Raw genomic sequence first — 21,591 nt, forward strand, 5'->3', positions numbered from 1 at the left:
ACCAAACAAGTTAAGGTCTACAAAGGTGATCTATTCTACTGCACAATAATATTCTTTTTAAAAAACCAATGGTACAATATATCCTGACTTTTATGTTAATTATGCATATAAAACGTGGACAGATTCATCCTGTATCAACCAAATGTGACTACATATGGGATTTGGGGATTTTTTTTCCCCTACTTCATGGATCTTTGGATGAAATCGTGAGAAAAAGTTTCCTGCCCTTCCTGACCCATTTCTCCCTGTGAGGACCACCTACCTGAGCCCTCAACCAAGGAGGAAGAAACATGCTTGTTCCTTTGGAAATAAAAAGTGTGAAATACTTACAAAATGAAGGACAATGTTTATAGTAGGATTTTTAAGAAACTCCTAACAGACAAAAACCAAAGAGCAGTTAGTTTAATAGAATGCTGTCCTGGGAACGACCAGTTGTATCCCAGGAAGGGCAGTGGTTATGCTTTGGTTAGTCATGCACATTCTTAAAATAAAAATTAACAAAAACACACAGGTCACAAGAACTCATTTGTGCAATGACCCAGGGGGGAGGTGACACGGTTACGGACAACGCATGCACGTGTGAGCACCTGGAGGCTAAGCTGGCGCTCTCAGCTGACGAAGAGGACACATCCATGCTGAGCATTTTACGGAGCCCGGGCCGAGCGCGCTCACTTGTTTTAGGAACAGTTTCTGGTCCATCTAAATCATCAAGGGTGGACTGCCTTGAGAACAGCATGGTTGCTTCCGTGTAGCAGCTAGCAGCGCAAACAGTCACAGAGACACAGTGTTAAAACAGCACTGGAACATGAGTCACACACGGTCAGCGACCCAGACACCGCCATGCAGCAAACCACGCGCCACTCCAGCACCACGGACAGCGACCATCGCAGCGGGGCCTCCGGGACAGAAAAGGGAAGATAAAACACAGCAGTACTGGGCTGAAAAGAATATAACAGCTGATACATGAGGAAATGTCACTCTCTGGGTGGGACAGGGAACTAGAATAAAGACAAGTCCCGACCTTTCTCTCACAGAGCAGAATTCATAGTTTTACAACTGAGTTTTTTTTGATGAAAGGAAACATGTTTTATTCACAGCCCCCCACCCAATTCTGAGTTCATTGAGAGCATTTTGTAGCCGAACTGGTTACACAGAAATATCTGCTCATGTAAATTTTATATAAAAATGTCATTTTTTTTTTTTTAAAACACAGTCTCCAAAGGGAAAGAGGGAAGCTCAGGACTGACCACAACAAACTGAATTTTCCATCCCATTTTCTGAGTGATATTCAGTTGAACCAAACTAGATGGCTTGGAGAAGAGATGCTGGTTTGATATGCAACTGGATATAAACCAACATCAAAAAAATGAAACAAAATGGTAAAAGGCAACAACAAAGGAAATCCAGCAGTGGCAGGGCCATTTTGTCTGTTAACTGTTCATTGAGCCTAATGAATGGTTTTCTTCAGATCACGTTTTAGGTGTTGGCGGATGTCATGAGGGCGGGAGCCCATTGGCTGAAATCCTCAGCTCCTGTCACCTGACAATCAGGGAGGAAGGGCGGCAGAGTTAGGGCTGAGCTGCTACTGGGTGATCACAGTACTGGAGATGCAGCCAACAGAGCTCAGACAGAGGTGTGACTGCAGTTCATATGCAGAGTTTAACCCCAGAGAGGGACACACCCCCCAAAGTGCCTGACACAGAGGCTCCTGGGGCACTAATCTTCAGCTTGAGTACGAGTGACCCAGCTGACCCTTGTGATACTGGACGGCTGATTTCCTGAATAAATGTCACATGTGGCTGCACTAGGGGACCTGCTGTGTGCCGGCTGCAGTCAGACGCCCACAGTCAGTGACCATGGGGCAGAAACGGAAGCCATTCAGGACAGTGGAGCTACCTCTGGGGTCCCCTGTGGGAGTAGGGAATTCGAGGTTCTCTTGGAACCATCAAAGGGTTTCAGGTTCCTGGAGTTACAGCTCCCCCACCAAGCCCCAAGTGCTCTGGAGGGGGCACCCTGACTGCACGTTACAGCCATGTGGCCAACACGGGGGCTGGGCGATGAGAGGGGGGAACACGCAGGCAACCAAACAGTCTCTAATAAGGATTTTTAAAAAATGACATTGACTCCTTTAGATGTCAGCCCGTCCTGGACAAAAAGAGGAGATGATGGGGAGATGAACTAGGAACGCAGTGGACGAGCACAGTGGGCCTGGGCCTGGGTCTCCACGCCGACCGACACTGGCTGCCTGCTGGGTTTTAGATAAAGCGCTTCCCCTCTTCGGGGTCGGTTTCATCATTTATGAGATGATGGAACTGGATCTGTGAGCTTCTGTGTCATTTCCTATTTTCAGAGGTGGAGCCCATGGCCTTTTGGGAGTTTGCAGCAGAAAGATGCTGTGCGCCCTCACCTGCTCGATTTTCTGCACGGGTATCATTGCTCTGACTCCAAAGTCCTATTAACCTTGTTAATTCTTAGGTGAGTTGTACTGTCACATCAGCCCACTTTCGGACCCCACACAACCCCAGACTATTGGGTTATTTGCAGTGGACCAATTTGTCATCCAAGCCAGGACAGTTTTAAAAGGGAAAGGGGAGAGGAGAAGCTTCACAATAACAGATGACAAATCTAATCGGACGATGTCTTCATCGAGATGCCCCAGGGGCACACAGCACACACTTCAAATGCTAACCACTCTGGTCCTATCTAGGAATGTTCCTTAGAATGTCACCGTTTCCTGAAGGAACTTAAACTAATTTATTTTCTGGGAAGGTAGAGGATATCCGATTTCATAAAACAACCATTTTTTTTAAAAAAGCGCTCTTTTCCAACTGGATTTGAAGGAAATCGGGACGATTCCAATAAGTCAAAGGGAATACAAACTCCTTTGTCAGGTTCCCACCCTGACCCCCTCTACTGTCTGCCAGAGGGAAAAGTGGCTGAGATGGGGTGAGTAGGAAGGCTCCACGCAGGCTGGGTCCTCGGAAAGGGGCCAGGCCCCATGGAGCGTGTGTGTCCCCATGTCCCCGCCGGGGTTGACGCTACCCTGCCGCAGGGCACAGGTGTCGGAGAGCAAGCTTCCATGCTGGAAGTCCCTCCCAGAGAAGGTCACTGCCTCCCCAGCAATCGGCAAGGCTTCCTGTGGACTCTAATGCAGACACATGATTTGCAAGTTTCCTCAACAAAGAAACTGGAAGCTCTGCTCAGCCTTTAAGGAAAGGGCAGATATGTTCACTCAGTTACTAATGACATAATGAACCTACTGTGTCTCCCTTTTCTTTAGGTTACAAATAAAGAGTAAAAGAACATTAAAAAGTAATTTTGAAGGTATTAGCTTTCTACTAGTAAGTGTATTGACGGATTGACCATTTAAAAATGTTTGGGATACTCGACAGTCTCTGTTAAAAAGCAATCGATGGATTTAAAAATCTCCTGCCTCACAGTTTTTGACTATGGGTTCAGCTTTGTTTGTCATCTTGGACCAGATTTAAAGGCAGTTACTTGATTTTATTTTGACCAGTCTTTATTTTCTTTTTCTTCGTCGACCTCCTAAAGTTGTGATTTACAGTACTTAGTTACTTTCTTCATTGACCATAGTCTCAGTGGTTACACAGCTGAAAGTTACTGATAAGTAACTTTCAGGAATAACGAATCATGCATGTTTATTTTATGAACAACTGACTTTCAGTTCACTTTCTAATTTTCGCTTTGGTTCATTTGGTTCAGAGTTCGGTTCTGGAACCACTATTCTTAAGCCAGGCTCACATATAATATTCCGGAGGCCCGTGAAACCCCTGAAGTTCTACATAAAAAATTTGTAATTATGTGTGGTTTCCCCCTTTGGGAAATAGTCTATAGCCTCATGAAATTTCAGAAGAGGCTCATGTCTCTGTCAAATGGGGATGATAACAGTACATCTCGAAGGGTCTTTTAAGGATAAAGTGAAGAAACCCATGCACAGTGTTTAGTGCAGCCCCAGGTGAAGGGTCAGCGCAGGTGCCTGTGTGAAGTCGGGCTGTGACCACACAATGCGGAAGATGGGGGCAGACAGAACCACTTCTCAAATTTCTAAAATCACAAACCATAGAGTAACGTTTCTGAAAGGAAAAAGATCAAGGATGGCAATAGTAGAAGATTCTAGAACAGAAGATTCTTTCTGGAGCAGCATTTTAAAGGCATTAAAGAGGCAGCTCTTGATACAATTCGTCATTTTGTGATGTGGAAGCCTCGTCCATCTGACTTGACTCCAGCTTGGAAATCCCAGTCCTGTGGCTGTGAATCATACAGCTCCTGCTAATAATTATTATTGATTCCTGCTTCTATCTGCCCGGTCCAGGGACAGGCAATGCTCTGCTTGGCTGTGGCCACAGAGACAGCCCAGAATGGCTGGGCACCCTGCATGATTCTGATTAATCTGCACCTCACCCATCATTTCTCACCTCTGTTACCTTTGTCAAAAGCAACACCATCGTGGAGCACGTGACGTACCTGGAGATGCTGTCGTGGGAATCTAAGCTGTCCATCCTATGGGCTGTCTGTATACCTGCGGTGGCGCCAGGACGGTCATCGATGGTGTCCAGTCCCGACTCTCTGGAAAGGTTCATGATGTGGTTCTGATAGTACATGTGGATGCTCTCCCGGGTTGGGACGTTGCCCTGCAGAGAAGGAGACATTGTCACGGTCCTCACGAAGCACTGGCCTGTGCAGCTGCCCGGCACTGCTCAATACGGACAACCCTCCGCCATCATGCACACCTTGAATAGGATGAAAAGCCAAGCTAGTCAAGCTGGGGATCGACATTAACTCATTGAATTAATGGTGCCCGATGTGACTGGGTCATGCTGCACAGAAACCCGTTCTCATTTATGGATGAAGATGGTCAAATGTACAAACTTTCTGTTATAAAATAAATCAATCCTGGGGATGCAGTGTACAGCATGGGGACTATAGTTAACAATACTGTGTTGCATATTGGAAAGTTACTAAGAGAACAGATCTTCAAAGTCCTCATCACAAGAAAAAAATTGATAACAAGGTGTGGTGATGGATGCTAACTAGACTTTCTGTGGTGATCATTTCACAATATATACAAATACCAAATTATTATGTTGTAAACCTGAAATTAATATGTTATATGTCACTTACATCTCCAAAACTAAAATTAAAATATTGAAAAAGAAATCCCTTCTTATAGGTAGATAATTTTGCTAAGTCAGAGTAACTTTTCCAGCAATGAACTATTCTTTTCAAATGTAATCTGTAAACCATCTGTGGCTGTATTTTGTGGCTCTGCATATATCCTGATTTTCCCTATGAGAAGTTTCACATCAAACTTGCCAGACTATACAACATGCCCCTGTATGAGACACGACAGAGCCTGTGCAGCTGCGAACGGTGGTGATGGGAGGGGACAGAAAGGACCCACTGGCCGAGATCCCGGGACTGTGTGAGTGTGTGTGTGGCGTCTGATTATTTTCATTCTGAGCGTGGAACAGACTTAAATATACAAGAAAGCAAAGGGGTTATGTAAAGCTGTCTAGAGAGAACGGGTTTTGTCTGATCCTACTTGGGGCTCTGTATACTGACTTTCAGAACCGTGCCAGTAGTGCTACCTTTTTAATCTCTCTGGTCAGCATGCACCTCTCGATCCTCAGGACGGTGGAGATGTCGATGTGCTCCCTGGAGATGGAGTTCAACCACGTTGTGAAACTGTCCACGGTCGCCAGAAACAGGACCCAGGTGAACTTCAGAATATTAAATATCCTCTTGATGATATTATCTAGGAGGAAGAAGAGAACACGATTTAAAGGGACATCGTGCCCTCAGCCGCGGTGCTGTGTGTGGTATTTTACCAAAGGCAGCCCTGGTTTTGCCCTCGTCCCCAACATGGAGGGACAGGGGCGTCGTGGGGACCGCAGGCTAGGAAGCCGTGGGCGGACCTTTCCACATCTGCTGCGGAAGCACCAAAACCAAAGGCGGATAGAGTTCTTTTTAATAAATTCCAGGGACTTAATGTTTTTTTTTTTTTTTTGAAGATGTTGGGGGTCGGAGTTTATTAATTAATTAATTTATTTTTGCTGTGTTGGGTCTTCGTTTCTGTGTGAGGGCTTTCTCTAGTTGTGGCAAACGGGGGCCACTCTTCATCGTGGTGCGTGGGCCTTTCACTATCGCGGCCTCTCGTTGCAGAGCACAGGCTCCAGACGCGCAGGGTCAGTAGTTGTGGCTCACGGGCCTAGTTGCTCCGTGGCATGTGGGATCCTCCCAGACCTGGGCTCGAACCCATGTCCCCTGCATTAGCAGGCAGATTCTCAACCACTGCGCCACCAGGGAAGCCCGCGGATAGAGTTTTTAACCTTGGGTCAAAGCATCAGTCAGAATAGGTCTGTATGCAGTTAACAGGTTTGATTAAAAGTAGAGATTGTGCTCAAAGATATTTGTTACTGACGCAGGGACAGAAACAGTCTGTATCTATCCAGGTAACTGGGTCCTTTAAGACTTTTCCTGTATGTTTCTTCTTTTCTTAAGTAACAATTGTCGTGGGAAACAATTCTGTTGGTTCAGAAGACTCTGATGCTTCTACTGCAGCTGGATTGCAGTTAAACCACCTCAAAGGTATTTTGTAGGGAATTCAGTCCACACACTAAGAGTCTATCTAAACCACTGACTTACCTTGTCCATATGTATTTAATGACATCAAGCTGTGCTAACTACAAAATTTTCCCCGGGGGTTGTGGGTGGGGGTCAGTCGTCTCCAAAACACAGGAGCCCCGAGATTCCCGATGACCCTGGGCTGCCTTTCTCATCTCAGCTGTGACTGGGGACCCGCCTGGGAGGCCGCGTGTGACAAGCTCCACTTGGGGTCCCACCGTGTCCCTGATGTCGTGCCTCTCCGGCACCCCCGGAATTCAATGTGAGCTCTGGGTCACGGCTGTGACATAACTTATTTTAGGTCAGAATCAAAATAAAAGAGGGAAGATCCCATATTAACTGTCTGTCTTACTCATTGCTTCCCGTAAATCAGTGCTTTTTCAACTGGTATACAAGGAACGCTTCAAGACACATCACCAAATCGCCATCCATGTGTACCTATTTTTACTTTGGCTTTTTAAAAAATTAGTTTTATTAGCTATCTCAAACACTGACTGCAATAAAGGGAATACTTAGTGAACAGGACAATGAATTAAGAATTGCCTTATTGTTTAAAAAAATCAAAGCACCACCACCAACACTCTCAATAAGAAAAACAACCGGTATCCTTCACTCTTCCTCTCACCAGAAAAAGGAAATCAGATTCAAGTGTCATCGTAAGATCGTAATGAATTTATGATGAATGATGATAGTTTGGAATGGTTGTAGTTTAAGGTCACTAATACAGCAGGTAGAAAAAGACAAAATTCACTGACATAAGCTTTCCTGTGCGGGGGGGTCATTTTCTGGATGGGGCCGTACAGTACACATTTCCAGCTTTGCAGCCTTGCCGTCTCTGGTCGTCTCGGCTGGGGTGGTGTGAAAGCAGCTGTAGACAGTGGGTGGATCGTTTATCAATGGGCAAGCCTGGGTTACCAAACTTTAATGACGGACACTGACACTTGAATCCCATAGTTTTCATATGTCATTAAATACTCTTTCTTCTTTTGATTTTCTTCCAGCCATGAAACATGGTAAAAGTCATTCTTAGCTAACAAGCCACAGAAGAACAGGTGGCAGGTGGGATTTAGCCCAGAAGTGGTAGAGTCTTGCAACCTCTAGCCCAGGTGTATGGCCCATCCCTGGTCACTGTCCTCTCTCTAATTTAGAGACTGAAACATGAACCAGAGTTTGACTTTGTCATGGAAAAAAATTATTTGTGCATTTGGGTGGCCTAGGAGAAAGGCAGAACTTCTCTCAGGTGAAATTTTGCTCTTTTCAAAGGAAATCCATCCAAGGGAAGCTTAGCTAGAGTGTGGGCTCCGCACATGGTCCAGGTGGGTCAGGGAGACACAAGGAAGCGGTAGACGGTGCTACCTACTGAGGTCACAGGAACCTTGGAGCTGCCAGCTGGGACTCTGGGAAAGGAGCTGGGGGAACCATGTAGTGAGAAGGGGCCTTGAGCCTCCGGGTCAAGCAGGCCCAGAGGAACCAGCCAAGAGAGCCCCACCTGGCAGATACTGACTGCCCACAGCCTCTTCGTGTAGACATCAAAGGCAAGTTCGACCCCTGGAGGCTGAAGGACTAAACTTGACAAACTTTAGCAGCATCTTAATATTTTGATGACCTATTTTTTTTCATATATTCACAATTATTTTGTTAGAAGCTGTGAAGATAAGCCCAATTATTTTGCGGTTTTGCTTATGGTGTTCCTGACTACATTGGAGCCCTGTGTAACATAACGTGCACTTTACCCACTGGGGTGATCATAGACTCACATGGGAAATTAGGATTCTTATTCTTGTTTATTTTTTAACCATAGAGGCCGGAGGGCATAGTTGTTAAGAGCACAGACTCTGGATTCTGAGTCCTTGGATCCAAATCCCAACTCTACCCAAGTGGTTGTGTAGATTTGGAGAAGTTGGCTAATTTTTCTCTGCCTCAGTTTCTTCTTGGTTAAATGGGGAAGAGGGTTTTGAGGGGGTTGAACAAGTCGATGCATGTAAAGCTCATGGAAAAGTGCCTGGCAAAGGAGCTGTGCCGTGCAAAGCGTGATAAAGCTTTGCAGCAATAAAGGGGTATGTGGTCCCACAGACACATGAGCCGGTTACCTGGACGTGGAGGCCAGGTTCAAGGATTGTGCCTCCGAGGGCTTGGAGAGCATTCAGGAAGCCTCATTTTGTGTCAGCAGATGGCATCCTTGGATGTATTTGTGTCCAGAGCAAAAGAGCCTGAAAACCTTGCCTGCTGCTAAGTGATGCTTACAGGAATGCCAGCCCCATGAGGGACGAAGCAGCGTCTGTGGAGCCAAGAGGCATCTGGGTTCACTGCATTTGGAGGCTTCTGTTTCTCCTCTTTTTTTACTGATGGAGAAATCTTCCTCCTGATCGTGGACTCCGTGAAGCCCAAACGGCACCGTGACCGGGCTAGGAGTTAGAACACACCGGTTCTGTCCCCCACTGTGTGGAGTCCTGAGGAAACGCAGTGGGGTTTGGTTTTCTTCCCTAAGACGAGAAGGTTGGCCCAAGCCTGGAGGCCCGCTCAGTTCCGCAGTTACTTACTTCTCACTTCACTCCTTTTCCATGTACTTTAAATTAATTGCCAATATTTTTTGTGCCTCTACTCTGATGGCTTCCCTGGGACATTTACAAGTTGCTCTCCAAACTCCGTTTCATAGGTACTTGGACAAAGGAATTTATAAGCCGACTCTAATCCAACATTTCATTCCACAGTGTAAAGGTCAGGTCTACTTTTTGGAGTCCCTTTGCAATTTCACTAGAGATGAGATTTCAAGGGACACTGATTATTAAGTCACAGTCCAGCAACAGGATTTAATTCATTGTTTTCAGGCAGCCTTCCATTACGTACTATCTGGGCAAGAAACAAATTCCAATCTCGCCCCCCGCCGATGGGAGCCTTTATTTTGTTACCTGGTCCATCAGACTTCTTCTTGATCGGTTCATCCTCCCGGTCTTCCCACTCCACAGGACCTGACAAGATTGTTCGAGAAACACGGGTTACATCCTTTTAGGGTAAATTAATGCCAACACTACTCTTCTGGATTCAAAGGAATTTTATAATGAAATCTAGGACATTCTGCCGATTTGAAGAGCTCCTGGGGAAAAGTCATAAGAATTCTGAGCTTTCAGATTCTCTTCACTCCACTCCAGAATGAACCATGGAACTGGGGGTGGGTAAACTACAGTCCTCTGGCCAAATCTTTCCTGCTTCCTGTTGTTAAATGGCCTGTGAGTTCAACTATTTTTAATCGTTGAAAAAAGTCTGAAGAACAATAATATTTTGTGCATATGAAAATTACATGAAATTCAAATTTTACTGGAACACAGTTACACCCATTTGTGGACACACCGTCCAAGGCTGCTCTCATCCCAAGATGGCAGGGTTGCGTTGCAGCAGGAGTTTACAGCCTGCAAAGCTTACAATATTTACCATCCGGCCCTTTACAGAAAAAGTGTGCTGGCTCCTGTTACACACTGTGAAGTTGTAATTTTGAACACCTTGGGGTAATGTTATAAATTTTAGTGGGTCACCCTTAAAATGACATCACAGAGTTTCGTTTCATTTCTTAGCCTCTTCTTTTAAGGCTGAGGTTGTCAGATATAGCAAATGAGAATATAGGACACCCGGTTAAATTTGAATTTAAGATAAATAACACATCGTTTTTTTCCTTTTTTTTTGCGGTACGTGGGCCTCTCACTGTTGTGGCCTCTCCCGTTGCGGAGCACAGGCTCCGGACGCGCAGGCTTAGCAGCCATGGCTCATGGGCCCAGCTGCTCCGCAGCATGTGGGATCCTCCCGGACCCGTGTCCCCTGCATCGGCAGGCGGACTCTCAACCACTGCGCCACCAGGGAAGCCCCCACACATCATTTTTTAGTGTAAGTAAATCCCATGCAATATGTCCAAATTATACTGAAGCTTAAAGATTATTTGTTGTTTTTCTAAAAAATTCAGCTAGAACCGGGTTCCATGTGTGTTATCTGGTAACTCTATTAAACACGATTCACAACCTGACTCCAGTTAATCTTCCCAAATTTATTTTCTACTGTGCTCTTTTCTGCTGCTCTGTTTCACATCCCGTCTTTACTAGCTAAGCTGACCTGCTCTTTAGTTTTCATACACGAACTTGCTTTCTTCTGCCAGGCTCTGCTCAAAGACTATCTTTTGCACGAAGAACTGTATTCCTTTGCACACTGGGTCATAAGTCACCTTTTGTCCTCTGGTCCCACACTATTCTATGTATGCTTATTTTTTAAATGAAACCTTGCAGTTTCTATGTCAACAGGGATTTTTTCCCCTACATTTGTGTTCCCTACTGGTTAAGGTGGAGGGGTCTGGAGCCAGGACACCTGCTATGAATTCCAGACCCACCACTCACTGGCTGGCTGTAACCAGGGCAGGTTCCTTCACTCTTTGGGACCTCACATCCCCAAGTGTAGGGCAGGGAGTGAGGGGCGAGTGAGTTATTGCACAGAAAGCACAAAGGCAGCTGGCACTCTGGAAGGACAGATGCTACTTGTTTCATCTGCCGACGAAGAAGGGATGATCCCTTGTATCAAGAAGGTGCTGAATAAATATTTATTAAAGAAATAAACATTTATTTCTGTCCCAATATCTTTGAATTATTGCTGTTCTAGATTTGTAGGTAAACGATGGTGCATCTATGCACGAAATAATCTTCATGATACAGACTAATGAGATATTAACAAGATGACTAAAGATTTTTTCGAACTGGCCCAATAATTTTGGAAGAACAAATGTCTGAGAATAGCAAATACAATTTTGAAAGAAGGAGCATAGTGAGGGAAGTTTGCAGCACTAAATATTAAAACTAACTCTAGCTACTGGACTCAAAAATATAGGACAGTGGCTCAGATCTAGACAGTAGGATAGTGGATCAGAATACAGAGTCCAGAAACATACCTAAGAGCCATACCACAAATGGGAGCTTAATATTGAGAAAAGGAGCATTTAACTTCAATGGAAAAAGGAAGACATTACCGAAAAGGTTTAGCATAATAGACCTCTACTTCACAGAATAATAAAAAATTTAAAAGGTAAATAAAATTAAGAGGAAATATAAGAAAACATTTGCATAAAATTGGGGGGGAAGACTTCCTTAAACAAGATGAAAACATAGAAATTGCAAAAAGAAATTCAGACCTATTTGACATCACAAAAAAATTAAACATTGCTTAGAAAACATATACCATAAACTAAATCAAAAGATAAGCATTGGATTGGAAAAAAGATACTTGTAACACTTAAAAAAGGATAATATCCCTAACATATAAATATTTCCTAAATTAATAAAGACAAACAACCCAATAGAATGACAGTATGGAACATGATAAAAATTTTAAATCTCAGATTTGAAAGTAAAAAATACCAAGAAAATATGAAATAGGAAATGTTCAATCTCATTAGTTAGGAAAATTCAAATGAAAATAAAAGCCGTTTGTCATCCTTGAGAAAGACACACAATAAATAGAGTAATAACAGCCTATGGGATAAGGCTACAGGGGAATAGACACTCCTGCACCTTATACATAGGAGTGTAAATTTCTAAAACCTTTTGGGAAGATATTTATTAAAGTAAAAAAGCACCCACTTTAACCCAGAAATCCCACTTTCGATCATCTATTTTGTGGAAAGTGTGTGTTCTTCCTGACTTTTTGCCATGCATTTAAATACACACACACACGACTACATGTGAACTTCTGTGCAAGGATATCTATGACAGCATTCTTAATTGTGGCAAAATCTGGAAGCAAACCTTATGTCCATTAGTGATGGAAGAGTTGGATAAATTATGCATATCCATATTATAGAATATTTTGCAGCTATAAAAAAAGGATGACATAGTTTTATAAATACTTAATTGGAGAAGTGTTCATGATACATTGCTGATGAACGTACAGGAGAATTTGGACGGCATGGACTCATTTTTGAAACAAAGGAAACACTGCCTGTACATCACAGGAAAGGGGCGGAAGAGAGCACAACCAATGCAAGGCTTTGGTGCCTCAGGGTAGCTTTCAAGGCCAGACTGTGCATCCACTTCTTTTTTTTTTTTTTAATTTATTTATTTATTTATTTATTTTTGGCTGTGTTGGGTCTTCGTTGCTGCGCGCGGGCTTCTCTATAGTTGCGGCAAGCAGGGGCCACTCTCCGTCGCGCCGTGCGGGCTTCTCATTGCGGTGGCCTCTCCTGCTGAGAAGCACGGGCTCCAGGCACGTGGGTTCAGTAGTTGTGGCTCGCGGGCTCTAGAGCGCAGGCTCAGTAGCTGTGGCGCACGGGCCCAGTCGCTCCGCGGCATGTGGGATTCTCCTAGACCAGGGCTCAAACCCGTGTCCCCTGCATTGGCAGGCGGACTCCCAACCGCTGAGCCACCAGGGAAGCCCGCATCCACTTCTTTATTGCTTGACTTGCTACATTGCCTGTGTCTTAATTTTGCCTTTTTTAAACCAATAAACTAAACTAAACTAAAAGCTACTGGGAGGTAGCAGCGACCAGAGTGGTCAGAAAGGAGAACGGCTTTGCAATTAGAGTTCCATTAGAAATTATGTTTTCCTTTTCTTTTCTTTTTTGAATACATTTTAAATTTGACAAAGAATCTATATATACATTTTCTTTGTAAAGAACTAAAATATAACAAGGCTAAAGGTTCCTTGAATCCTACCCCTTAATCTCAGTCTCTCCCCACCCTCTGCCAGAGGTCACCACTGTAATTAACTTGCTAAGTATTCTTCCTGATCTTCCTCTGGCATTTATACACGACTATATGTACCCATTAAAAATGCAAAACATTGTCTGGAGGCACTCTGGTTTCCTTTGTTTCATAAATGGTTTCATAATGTGCATGCCAGTTTGCAGCATAATGCTTTTCATTTAACAATATGTCAGGAATTGTTCTCCAAGTCAGTTCAAAGTAGCCCATATCATTTTTTAAATTACTAAGTCGTAAGCCATAATACATTGGTAACATAATTTACTTGATTCTTCTTCTTTATGTGGGCATTCAGGATGTTTCCAAATTTTTGTTAGTTATAAATAATGTTTGATGAATATTCTTGGACACGTGTGCTTGTGCTCATGTGCAAATATTGATTCAAGTTAAGCCGTACACCTGGAGGTGGGACAGATCTCTGGTAGGAGACACACATTTAAAATTTTCATGGATGCTGACACCTGCTCTTCAAAGTGGATATGCTGCTTTACACCACCACAAATACGTAGGCTCCCACTAGCTCCAAACAGCGATACTATCAAATGTTTAGGTTCTTGCCAATCCAATAGGTTAAAAAAACAGTATGTCAAAAATATTTAGTTTGTGTTTCTTGTACTACTACTGAAATTGAGCTCCTTTTGGCCATTTCTATTTTCTGATCTCGAATTGTTTTTCACATCCGTTCATTCATTGGGTTGAATTTTTCTTTTACTGATTTTTAGAAGTTCTTAATCTATCTGGAACACTAGTCTTTAGTCTGATATATAATGAAAATGTTTTTCCTGATTGCCCCACTTGCTCTTTAACTTTGCTTTTGGTGTGTCTTACCGTCGTTTGGAATTCTTTTCCCCCTTAGAGATGTGTTCCTATCATATGTTTTCAAATGAATCAGTATAATGTTGAATATGGCACTGGTGGCTATGTTCCATTTTGGTTCCTGACTACACTTTAATTGTGCTTTCCCTTTTTTTCTTGATCAAATTTCCATAGGTTCATCTTTATCATTAGTTTTTTCCAAGAACAGCTTTTCACTTAATAATCAGGTTGTATCTTATATTTCTTTTCTATAACTTAATATCCACCTAAAAATTATTATTTTCCTTCTACTTTCTTTAGGTTTATTTTGCTTCTCTCTCTCTTCTCACTTTATAAAATGCACCTTAACTTAAATTCATGTTTTACTTTATTCCAAGACCTGAGTAATTAAGGGTAGGTAAAACTCTTTGCACTCTTTAGAAGTCAAGAATTTCATTCCTCCCAAGCTTGTCTTTTGCGGTTCCTCATTTGTGTTCAAGGTCACAGAAGCAGGGGTGCTGCCGCATTCATCACTTACCATCCCCAGATCCTCTTCTCCTTCTTTTCTGTTCTTCTCTTGCAGATCTTTTTTTCTCTTTGCGCCTCTGTCGGAGTGCTGTTTTAGGGTCAGTAATCCAGGCTTGATAAACAAACTGAAGGGAGAAAACGCCATTATTTTCTGGATTTTTAATAAGCTGAATTAAAAGAAAAGGGACCAATACCAAGCTTCCTGACCTTCAGAATCTTTTCTTTCTCTGAACACAAAGTAAACTTCTCTTTCACATATCCCTCAATACACTGAGCTGACCTGTGCTATTTCCATTATCATGAAATAAAATGTGAAAACAGATGTTGTAGGCATATATTTTGTTCGGTATCAGACAATCATGAAATACTTTGGGTCTACAAACCACCATTTCTCCCACATCCCCACATCCCACCACCATCTGTGATACTTAGTTCCTGATCCTATTGCATTATACACGCTAGGAACAAGCTGGAAGCCTGGCTAGGTGTCATTCGTTTTCTCCCGGCACAAATAAACTTTGAGTTAAACCCCAAACATCTTTTGTTCATTTACTTTGGGAAAATACTTTTGCATGTTTGATACTCTCTCTTCTTTTTTTCTGTTTTTTTTTCTTTTTGGCCGTGCCCCTCGGCTTGCAGGATCTTAGTTCCCCAACCAGGGATCGAACCTGTGTCCCCTGCAGTGGAAGCACGGAGCCCTAACCACTGGACCACCAGGGAATTCCCAATACCCTCTCTTGTGAATAACAGCTATTACCAGCAACTTGAGAAAGGGCTTTGTAGATTGATTCGTATTTGGAGAGGAAAAATAATGTGATATGAAGGTTAAGGGGTTATTCCAGAATGGTACAGAAGGAAAACTGGGGTGCCTCTGGTTGCCTTTTGTCATTGTCGTTCAATAGCTAAAAACAGTTGCATTAATACAGTACAACCAATAACCGTAACAGAGCAATTGTGAACAGCCCGCCCAGCAACCGTATCCCAAGTCATGCAGAAGGAACAGAAAGAAACCCCTGACACGCAAAGTCAGCCATCCACAGCCTCGAAGCCGAGCAGCATGCTCTGCGTGCACCCACACACACCTGGTCTCAGGGAAGCTGGGTTTTCTATTAGGAAGATAAAGTTAAAGGAGTGTTTCCTGGGGGCGCTTGAAAACCCAGACACTTTCATTTTATGCTATATTATTTTCAGATTTCTGAAATCTTTGAAAAACAGAGTGTAAGCAAACTACTGGCATTGTAAAACTAAAGAGGGATTCAACTTTTCCATACATGGAAATGTAAAGGTCATGGGTTACCAAGACAGAACATTTCCTTTTTCTTCACAGGTAGAAATCTGAATCTTACGGGCAATTCACACACATGTAAGATCTGTACAGTGTCTGAATAAGAAACACAGGAGGCCAAAAATTCTCCTATTTTATGCCAAAAACATATTTTGGAAAGTGAGGAGAACTGGAATTTGAAGGAGAAGCACCAAAAAAAGGAATTCACGGTCGATGTTTATTGAGCGTGTTAATTGGGAATTCTATTAAGAGTAGCTCTGAGGTTTAGGATTTTAATAGGCAAACTTGCTTCGGCAAAATATTGATTTTAAAAAAAACTCTGAAATGCTAAACTCGAGAAATTTTCAGGCTTAACAGATACATATGGTGACATTTCCTTAAAAAAAGTGTTATGATGATACTGGTTTTAGATAAAGCAAGAATGCCAAAGTAGAAAATAAGAAAGTGATTCAGGATTTGTGAATGTATTAGGTGCGCAAGTCTTTTGCTCTGAAGAAAAATGAAGCCTCTGGGAGGGAGGGTGGGAAGGAGAGAGCAGGGTGGGTTCAGGACAGAACGGAAGGAATCTCGTAGAAAGGGCTCGGGCCACTCAGATGTTGCCTTATTGGAAAGGCATTCCTGGTGCTACGTGTGGTCCTTAAATGATTGATCCTGTTGGTGCTTTCTCATTGAGATGAGAGTTTGGATCATGCCAGTAAGGGGAGAGGAGGGACGGAGAGACTCTTATGACAAGGCCTCATTTGTAGGTAAATGCTCTCTATGTCGATGTTTGGAAATACAAATATTTTACAGTTCCAGGAACATCGGACAGAGGATCAGCCCAACTGTTTCAGGAAAGAGTTGATAATGAAGGAGGAAGAGGAAACATCCCAATTCTTACAGAGTTGAGACACTAAGTTTCGTTCTGAAACATCTCAGTTCTGAAGTCACAGAGGTAACTATCACCCACTGTCACGGTGTCTCTGGAGAACAGACACACGCACACTAATCCTAAGGAGAAAAACATATGAAAATGTGCATAAATGACGTCCGGCTTCTCCAACTGCTACTGCCACTGGCCTAACTTCATCTCAGACTCTGCCCTAAGTGATTGCACTGTAAACGTTAGGGAAATGGGATTCCTTTGACTGAAAACTTCTTATGCAAAATACATTTAATGTTTGAAACAGGAGAGAACTTTATGGAAGTGTAGATCTTGAACTGAAATTGGTTGTTTTCTAAAATGTTCTTTAATTCAGCTGTGATCCAGACCTTTCTTTTTGTTGCCCGTAACAAAAATTTTTTTTTTTTTACAGTAAGATGGGGGATAATCACATTGCAGTCTTCCATATAAATTCGTAAATATGAATGGAGAGACTCATAGTGCCGTCGTAAAAGGGGAGAGGAAAAGAAACCCAGGGAAGTGGCAACAGGGAATATTAAACTAAAAGTCAGAATCCTGGCATTTTAAAAAGGGAAGGAGCCCAGAGGTCGAGACCCTGCTACTCAAGGCAAACCAGCATTTACACTTCACCTGGGAGCTTGAGAAAAACATAGAATTGCAGGTCCCACCGGACCTGCTGAATCTAAATAACCTGCACTTAAATAAGACCCCCAGGTGAAAGGCGAGAAGCAAAGGTCTCCCTCGCTATCTAAACCCGGGAGGAACATTTTATTAGTTCAAGTGCTTACTCCAGATTAAGTCAGGAGAAATGGCTTTCTATAAAGTACAAGAATAGCGATTCATTGTTTATGATTTCCAGTAACTTAGTGACCACAGCACAGGTAGCCGGATACTTTCTGTTGTGCAGTGGGTGAATTAACAAATAACTGTAACAGCAGCATCCCTGACGACATGGAGTGTGGCGGCTGCGTAGACCTCCACAGCAGCTCAGCCCAGTGAAGAGAGATGCTGAACGCAGGGCGGAAGATGCCAGAAGAGTCCAGTTTAGGAAGATGGAGGCTTAAAAGGGAGCCAGAAAGGAGATGGAGCAAAATGAGTCTTTTATTACTGATTCCTAATTTTACCAGCTTTCTGAGAAAAATGATCATACTTTGACATATCATATCTGATGCATGCAACCAGATGTGACCTTTTAACATGAGATGTGACTTAGGCGAAACTACGAGAAGGGGAGAAATTAGATCTGTATCTGCATTTTCTCTTTCTATTTTTTAAATCGGCTCTGATGTCCACCGAAAAACACATAATAAGAAATTTGTCTTCTCAGAACAGTTTTTGGAAAAGTTTGCCTAATAGTTTAAATTCTTCTAATTCCTTCATCATACGATGTATAGAACAGGGAAAACACAGATGTGGAGCAACGGGATCTGCTCGTCTAAAGGTCTACAGAGCGGAGGGCCACACACCACACATCAGTAAAACATCAAATACCTTTGCAGCTCTGATTAAATACTGAAGAATAGTTTTGGGAAGTTTAATGACAGACTTTGGCAAGGCTAAAATGGCTGACGCAAACTTCCCAATAGCTCTCTACAAAGAAGGACAAAGCAAGAGTAATTAGTAGAAAAAAACCAAAAACTGATCATTTAATATATGACATTGGTATGAGTTTGTCTCTATAATTACATCGACTAAGTTAAAACGTGCTCATCACTGAATGTGGAATCAAATATACCCTGCTTGTAGGTTAGGAATAAAGAAAATAGCCTATTGTTCATGTAATCTGTAAAAATGGTGAAGATGGTCATGTTCTCTCCTCTGCTGCATGATGAGTGATGGTTAGAGGAAAACTCGTTGGAATAAAAATAAACAAGTCAAGTTATTAGTATTCGATAAGCCAGCTACAGACATGCACATAGACACTGTCATCAAGAAACACACACGGGAGGTAATGGGGCCGGTGACAAAGCCTCAAAGCAAGGTGTCCCGGTGAATAATTTAGTTCTTCAATTTCACTGGGAAGACAGGGGTGGAGATAACCTGCCAGCTTGGGAAGACCTGGCCAGCAAGCTGACAATGGCCTTCTCATGGACACATCATGAGCCTGGATGGACGTCCTTCCGTGTGCCCTGTAGTCTAACAAATGGGAAAGAAGAGTCCTCTATACGCTCCTTTGTAACAGAAATCTATACCAAGTTTTCATCCCATAGGTAACTCTACTGACTTTAACAAGCACTATACATTCACTGGATACACGATACTAGGCTGGTGAGTCCTAGCGCCAAGAATGATACAGCAGGCTCTGAAAAAGAAAGGCCGTTAAGCTGAGAACGTCAAAACTGGGCTGGAGGTTTTCATGATTTCAATACATTCTAAAATCTTTAGCAATACAAACGGAACTGATTTTCGAAATTTGAAGTAACACTGAAATGACCGTTTATGTTCACAACAAAGCAGGGCTTTTATTTTCATGGTCAACTATTTCACCTATGGAACTAGAAGTCCACTCAAACAACACAAAGCAATGCCAGCAAAGGAAAGTTCACCCAAGGAAGCCTTAGTTTTGATAGAGCATCAGAATTTTTTATGCAAATGAACGAAGCCCTGGCTGGACCAGTGCTCCCGCAGGAACTCTTGCGGTAATGATGGCAACGCTGACAGCAAGCAGCAGGATGGGACACACTGTTTCAGATGTAAATCAGACGCTTCTGGGAGCTACAACATATGAACACGGCAGAAGAAATCTAGGCCTGCAATCAAGGTCTGTCAAGAAGAAAAACTCTTCAACTAGCAAAGACCGTGATTCCCTCATCCCCGTAATTACCTGGAAAGCTGACCTTCGTGGAGGCTCTTCATCCTCCTTTTTTAATTCTTCCTCTTCCTCCTCTTCACTGTCCGTTTCAAACAAATAGTAATCTCCACTCCTGACCACTAAGCAAAACAAAATATTTACTTATTTCTTGGAAGAGACATGAGATAACTGGGGGCGTATGAATGAAATGCCCCCAAAGACACACAAATTGTCCTTCAAAGGACCACAGCAAGAGACGTTGGTGGGGTGGAGGAAACAGGAGATGAGGGGGTGCTATGTGGTCTGCAGAGCACCAGGCCTCGTCCAGGCCTCCGAGGAGACTTGGCCACAGCTGCATTCATCTGGCGTTTTCTTCCTTTTTCATAGCAAATTTTACACAGATGCACCAGATCAGCTCTGCGGCAGCCGCTTTGGTTACCAAGATGGCCAAAGACTGAAAACTATCATCGTGTCACAATTCAGCACTTTGGGGCCTTTAGGCAAGGCCAAAGGGAAGCAGAGGCTTTGCTGTTGTCTGAATGGGTCCAAACTGCTGTAGCAAAGCTAATCAGGATGATTCAGGAGCAAGAATCAGTGTCACCAGCCTTCTCCTTCACTTTATACTGTGCAGACATGGGGCCGTAATACAGATGGCAAGACATTTGAAAGAGTTTTTTTAAAAAATCACACATTGTCATGAGGAGCAAATGGGCAGGTAACATCAAAAAAAGAGCACCACCACCACACTCTGGCTGTTTCTACGCCTAGAATGGGACAGATGGAGGTCCGGCAGACATGGTCCACACAGTTTAGCGCTGTGAGGCTTCTGGTCAACCAGGAGCCCTCAGTCACTTACTGAAATTTGAGGAGAACTGTGCCGACCATAAGACCCAAAGCACAAACAGTATGGATCGTCCTTGCCTTGCCTGACATTGTCCCTACCGGGACATACTGCTGTCTTAAGCACGGGAGCAGAGAGAGCTGAAATGTTCAGAGAGTTAAAGAAGTTTGAGAATGGAATCTTTATCAATTTGATCATTACTTTATCAGAGAAAAGAGACCCAGCATGTGCATTTCTGATGCTACAAGAACTGTACCATCATTGCAGGAAAACATATTCATATTTTCAAGTTACATTTGTGTTTTCAAATGCTGAGGTGTCTTTTGGATGACATCACGTGATGTCTTTATTTATCTTTTGGACTTCTCCGTTGTAAGGTCATGGGGAACCTTGGCTTGTTGAAAATTAGTTGCTTGAATATCACTAAACACAACAGTGAATAATTTTGCCCAGATTTCAGACGAATCTGGAGGCTCCATCGTGAAGATGCAGTGTGCATGAATTGGGCCTTATATCCTTGAACAGAAGCACTGTAATTTGTTATTTTTATTTTGAAGAAAGAACCAGGCCCAGAGGACTGGGCCTAAGCCTGAGGAAATAAACGCAATTCAAAATAAGGTAAGAATAAGCAAGAACAAACCAAAGTCACAGCATTCTGTTGGACAGTGAGGGTGACCATGAAAGTAATGCTTCAGATAAGCTCAGAGATTTGAGGGAAAGTCACATGGACTTGACGTCACGTGGTCATTTGGTAAAAACCAAGATTTCCAATATTGAACATTTTACCCTCATTATAGCCTCTAAAATCAACAATAGCTTCAATTGTATTCAATCATACCTTCAATAACTTTTTTTCATGTGGATACTGAGTCCAAACATTTTTCATCACAGTCATAACACTGATTTTTATTATTTGAAAAATGTTGCCAATTTGTACATGACAAGTACAATTAACACATCAAAAAAAGAAGGAAGTATTTTAAAAGTCTCCAATTCCTTTATAAATTGTTATTGAAATAAAACTAGGAAATAGAGACTATTTTCTGAAGTTCTATCTGCTAATAACAAGTAGAGAAGCTCTTATATATACGTTTC

General features: G+C 42.8%; 1 protein-coding gene across 2 annotated transcripts in view; it reads right to left on the bottom strand.

The window, feature by feature from the left end:
* Positions 1-21,591, bottom strand: part of PIEZO2 (piezo type mechanosensitive ion channel component 2) — a 272,873-nt gene that overhangs the window by 31,043 nt on the left and 220,239 nt on the right. The window contains exons 33-38 of one of the 2 annotated variants that reach the window (XM_060310454.1): positions 19,689-19,795; positions 18,356-18,454; positions 14,707-14,821; positions 9,555-9,614; positions 5,610-5,776; positions 4,486-4,652 (exon numbers count right to left, since the gene is read on the bottom strand). In XM_060310454.1, coding sequence (XP_060166437.1) covers positions 4,486-4,652; positions 5,610-5,776; positions 9,555-9,614; positions 14,707-14,821; positions 18,356-18,454; positions 19,689-19,795 — 715 coding nt within the window. The remainder of the gene's footprint in view (positions 1-4,485; positions 4,653-5,609; positions 5,777-9,554; positions 9,615-14,706; positions 14,822-18,355; positions 18,455-19,688; positions 19,796-21,591) is intronic. The other variant, XM_060310455.1, reaches the window with a different exon arrangement.

The sequence above is a fragment of the Globicephala melas genome, chromosome 13, assembly GCF_963455315.2.
Source record: "Globicephala melas chromosome 13, mGloMel1.2, whole genome shotgun sequence".
Classification (NCBI taxonomy): Eukaryota; Metazoa; Chordata; class Mammalia; order Artiodactyla; family Delphinidae; genus Globicephala; species Globicephala melas.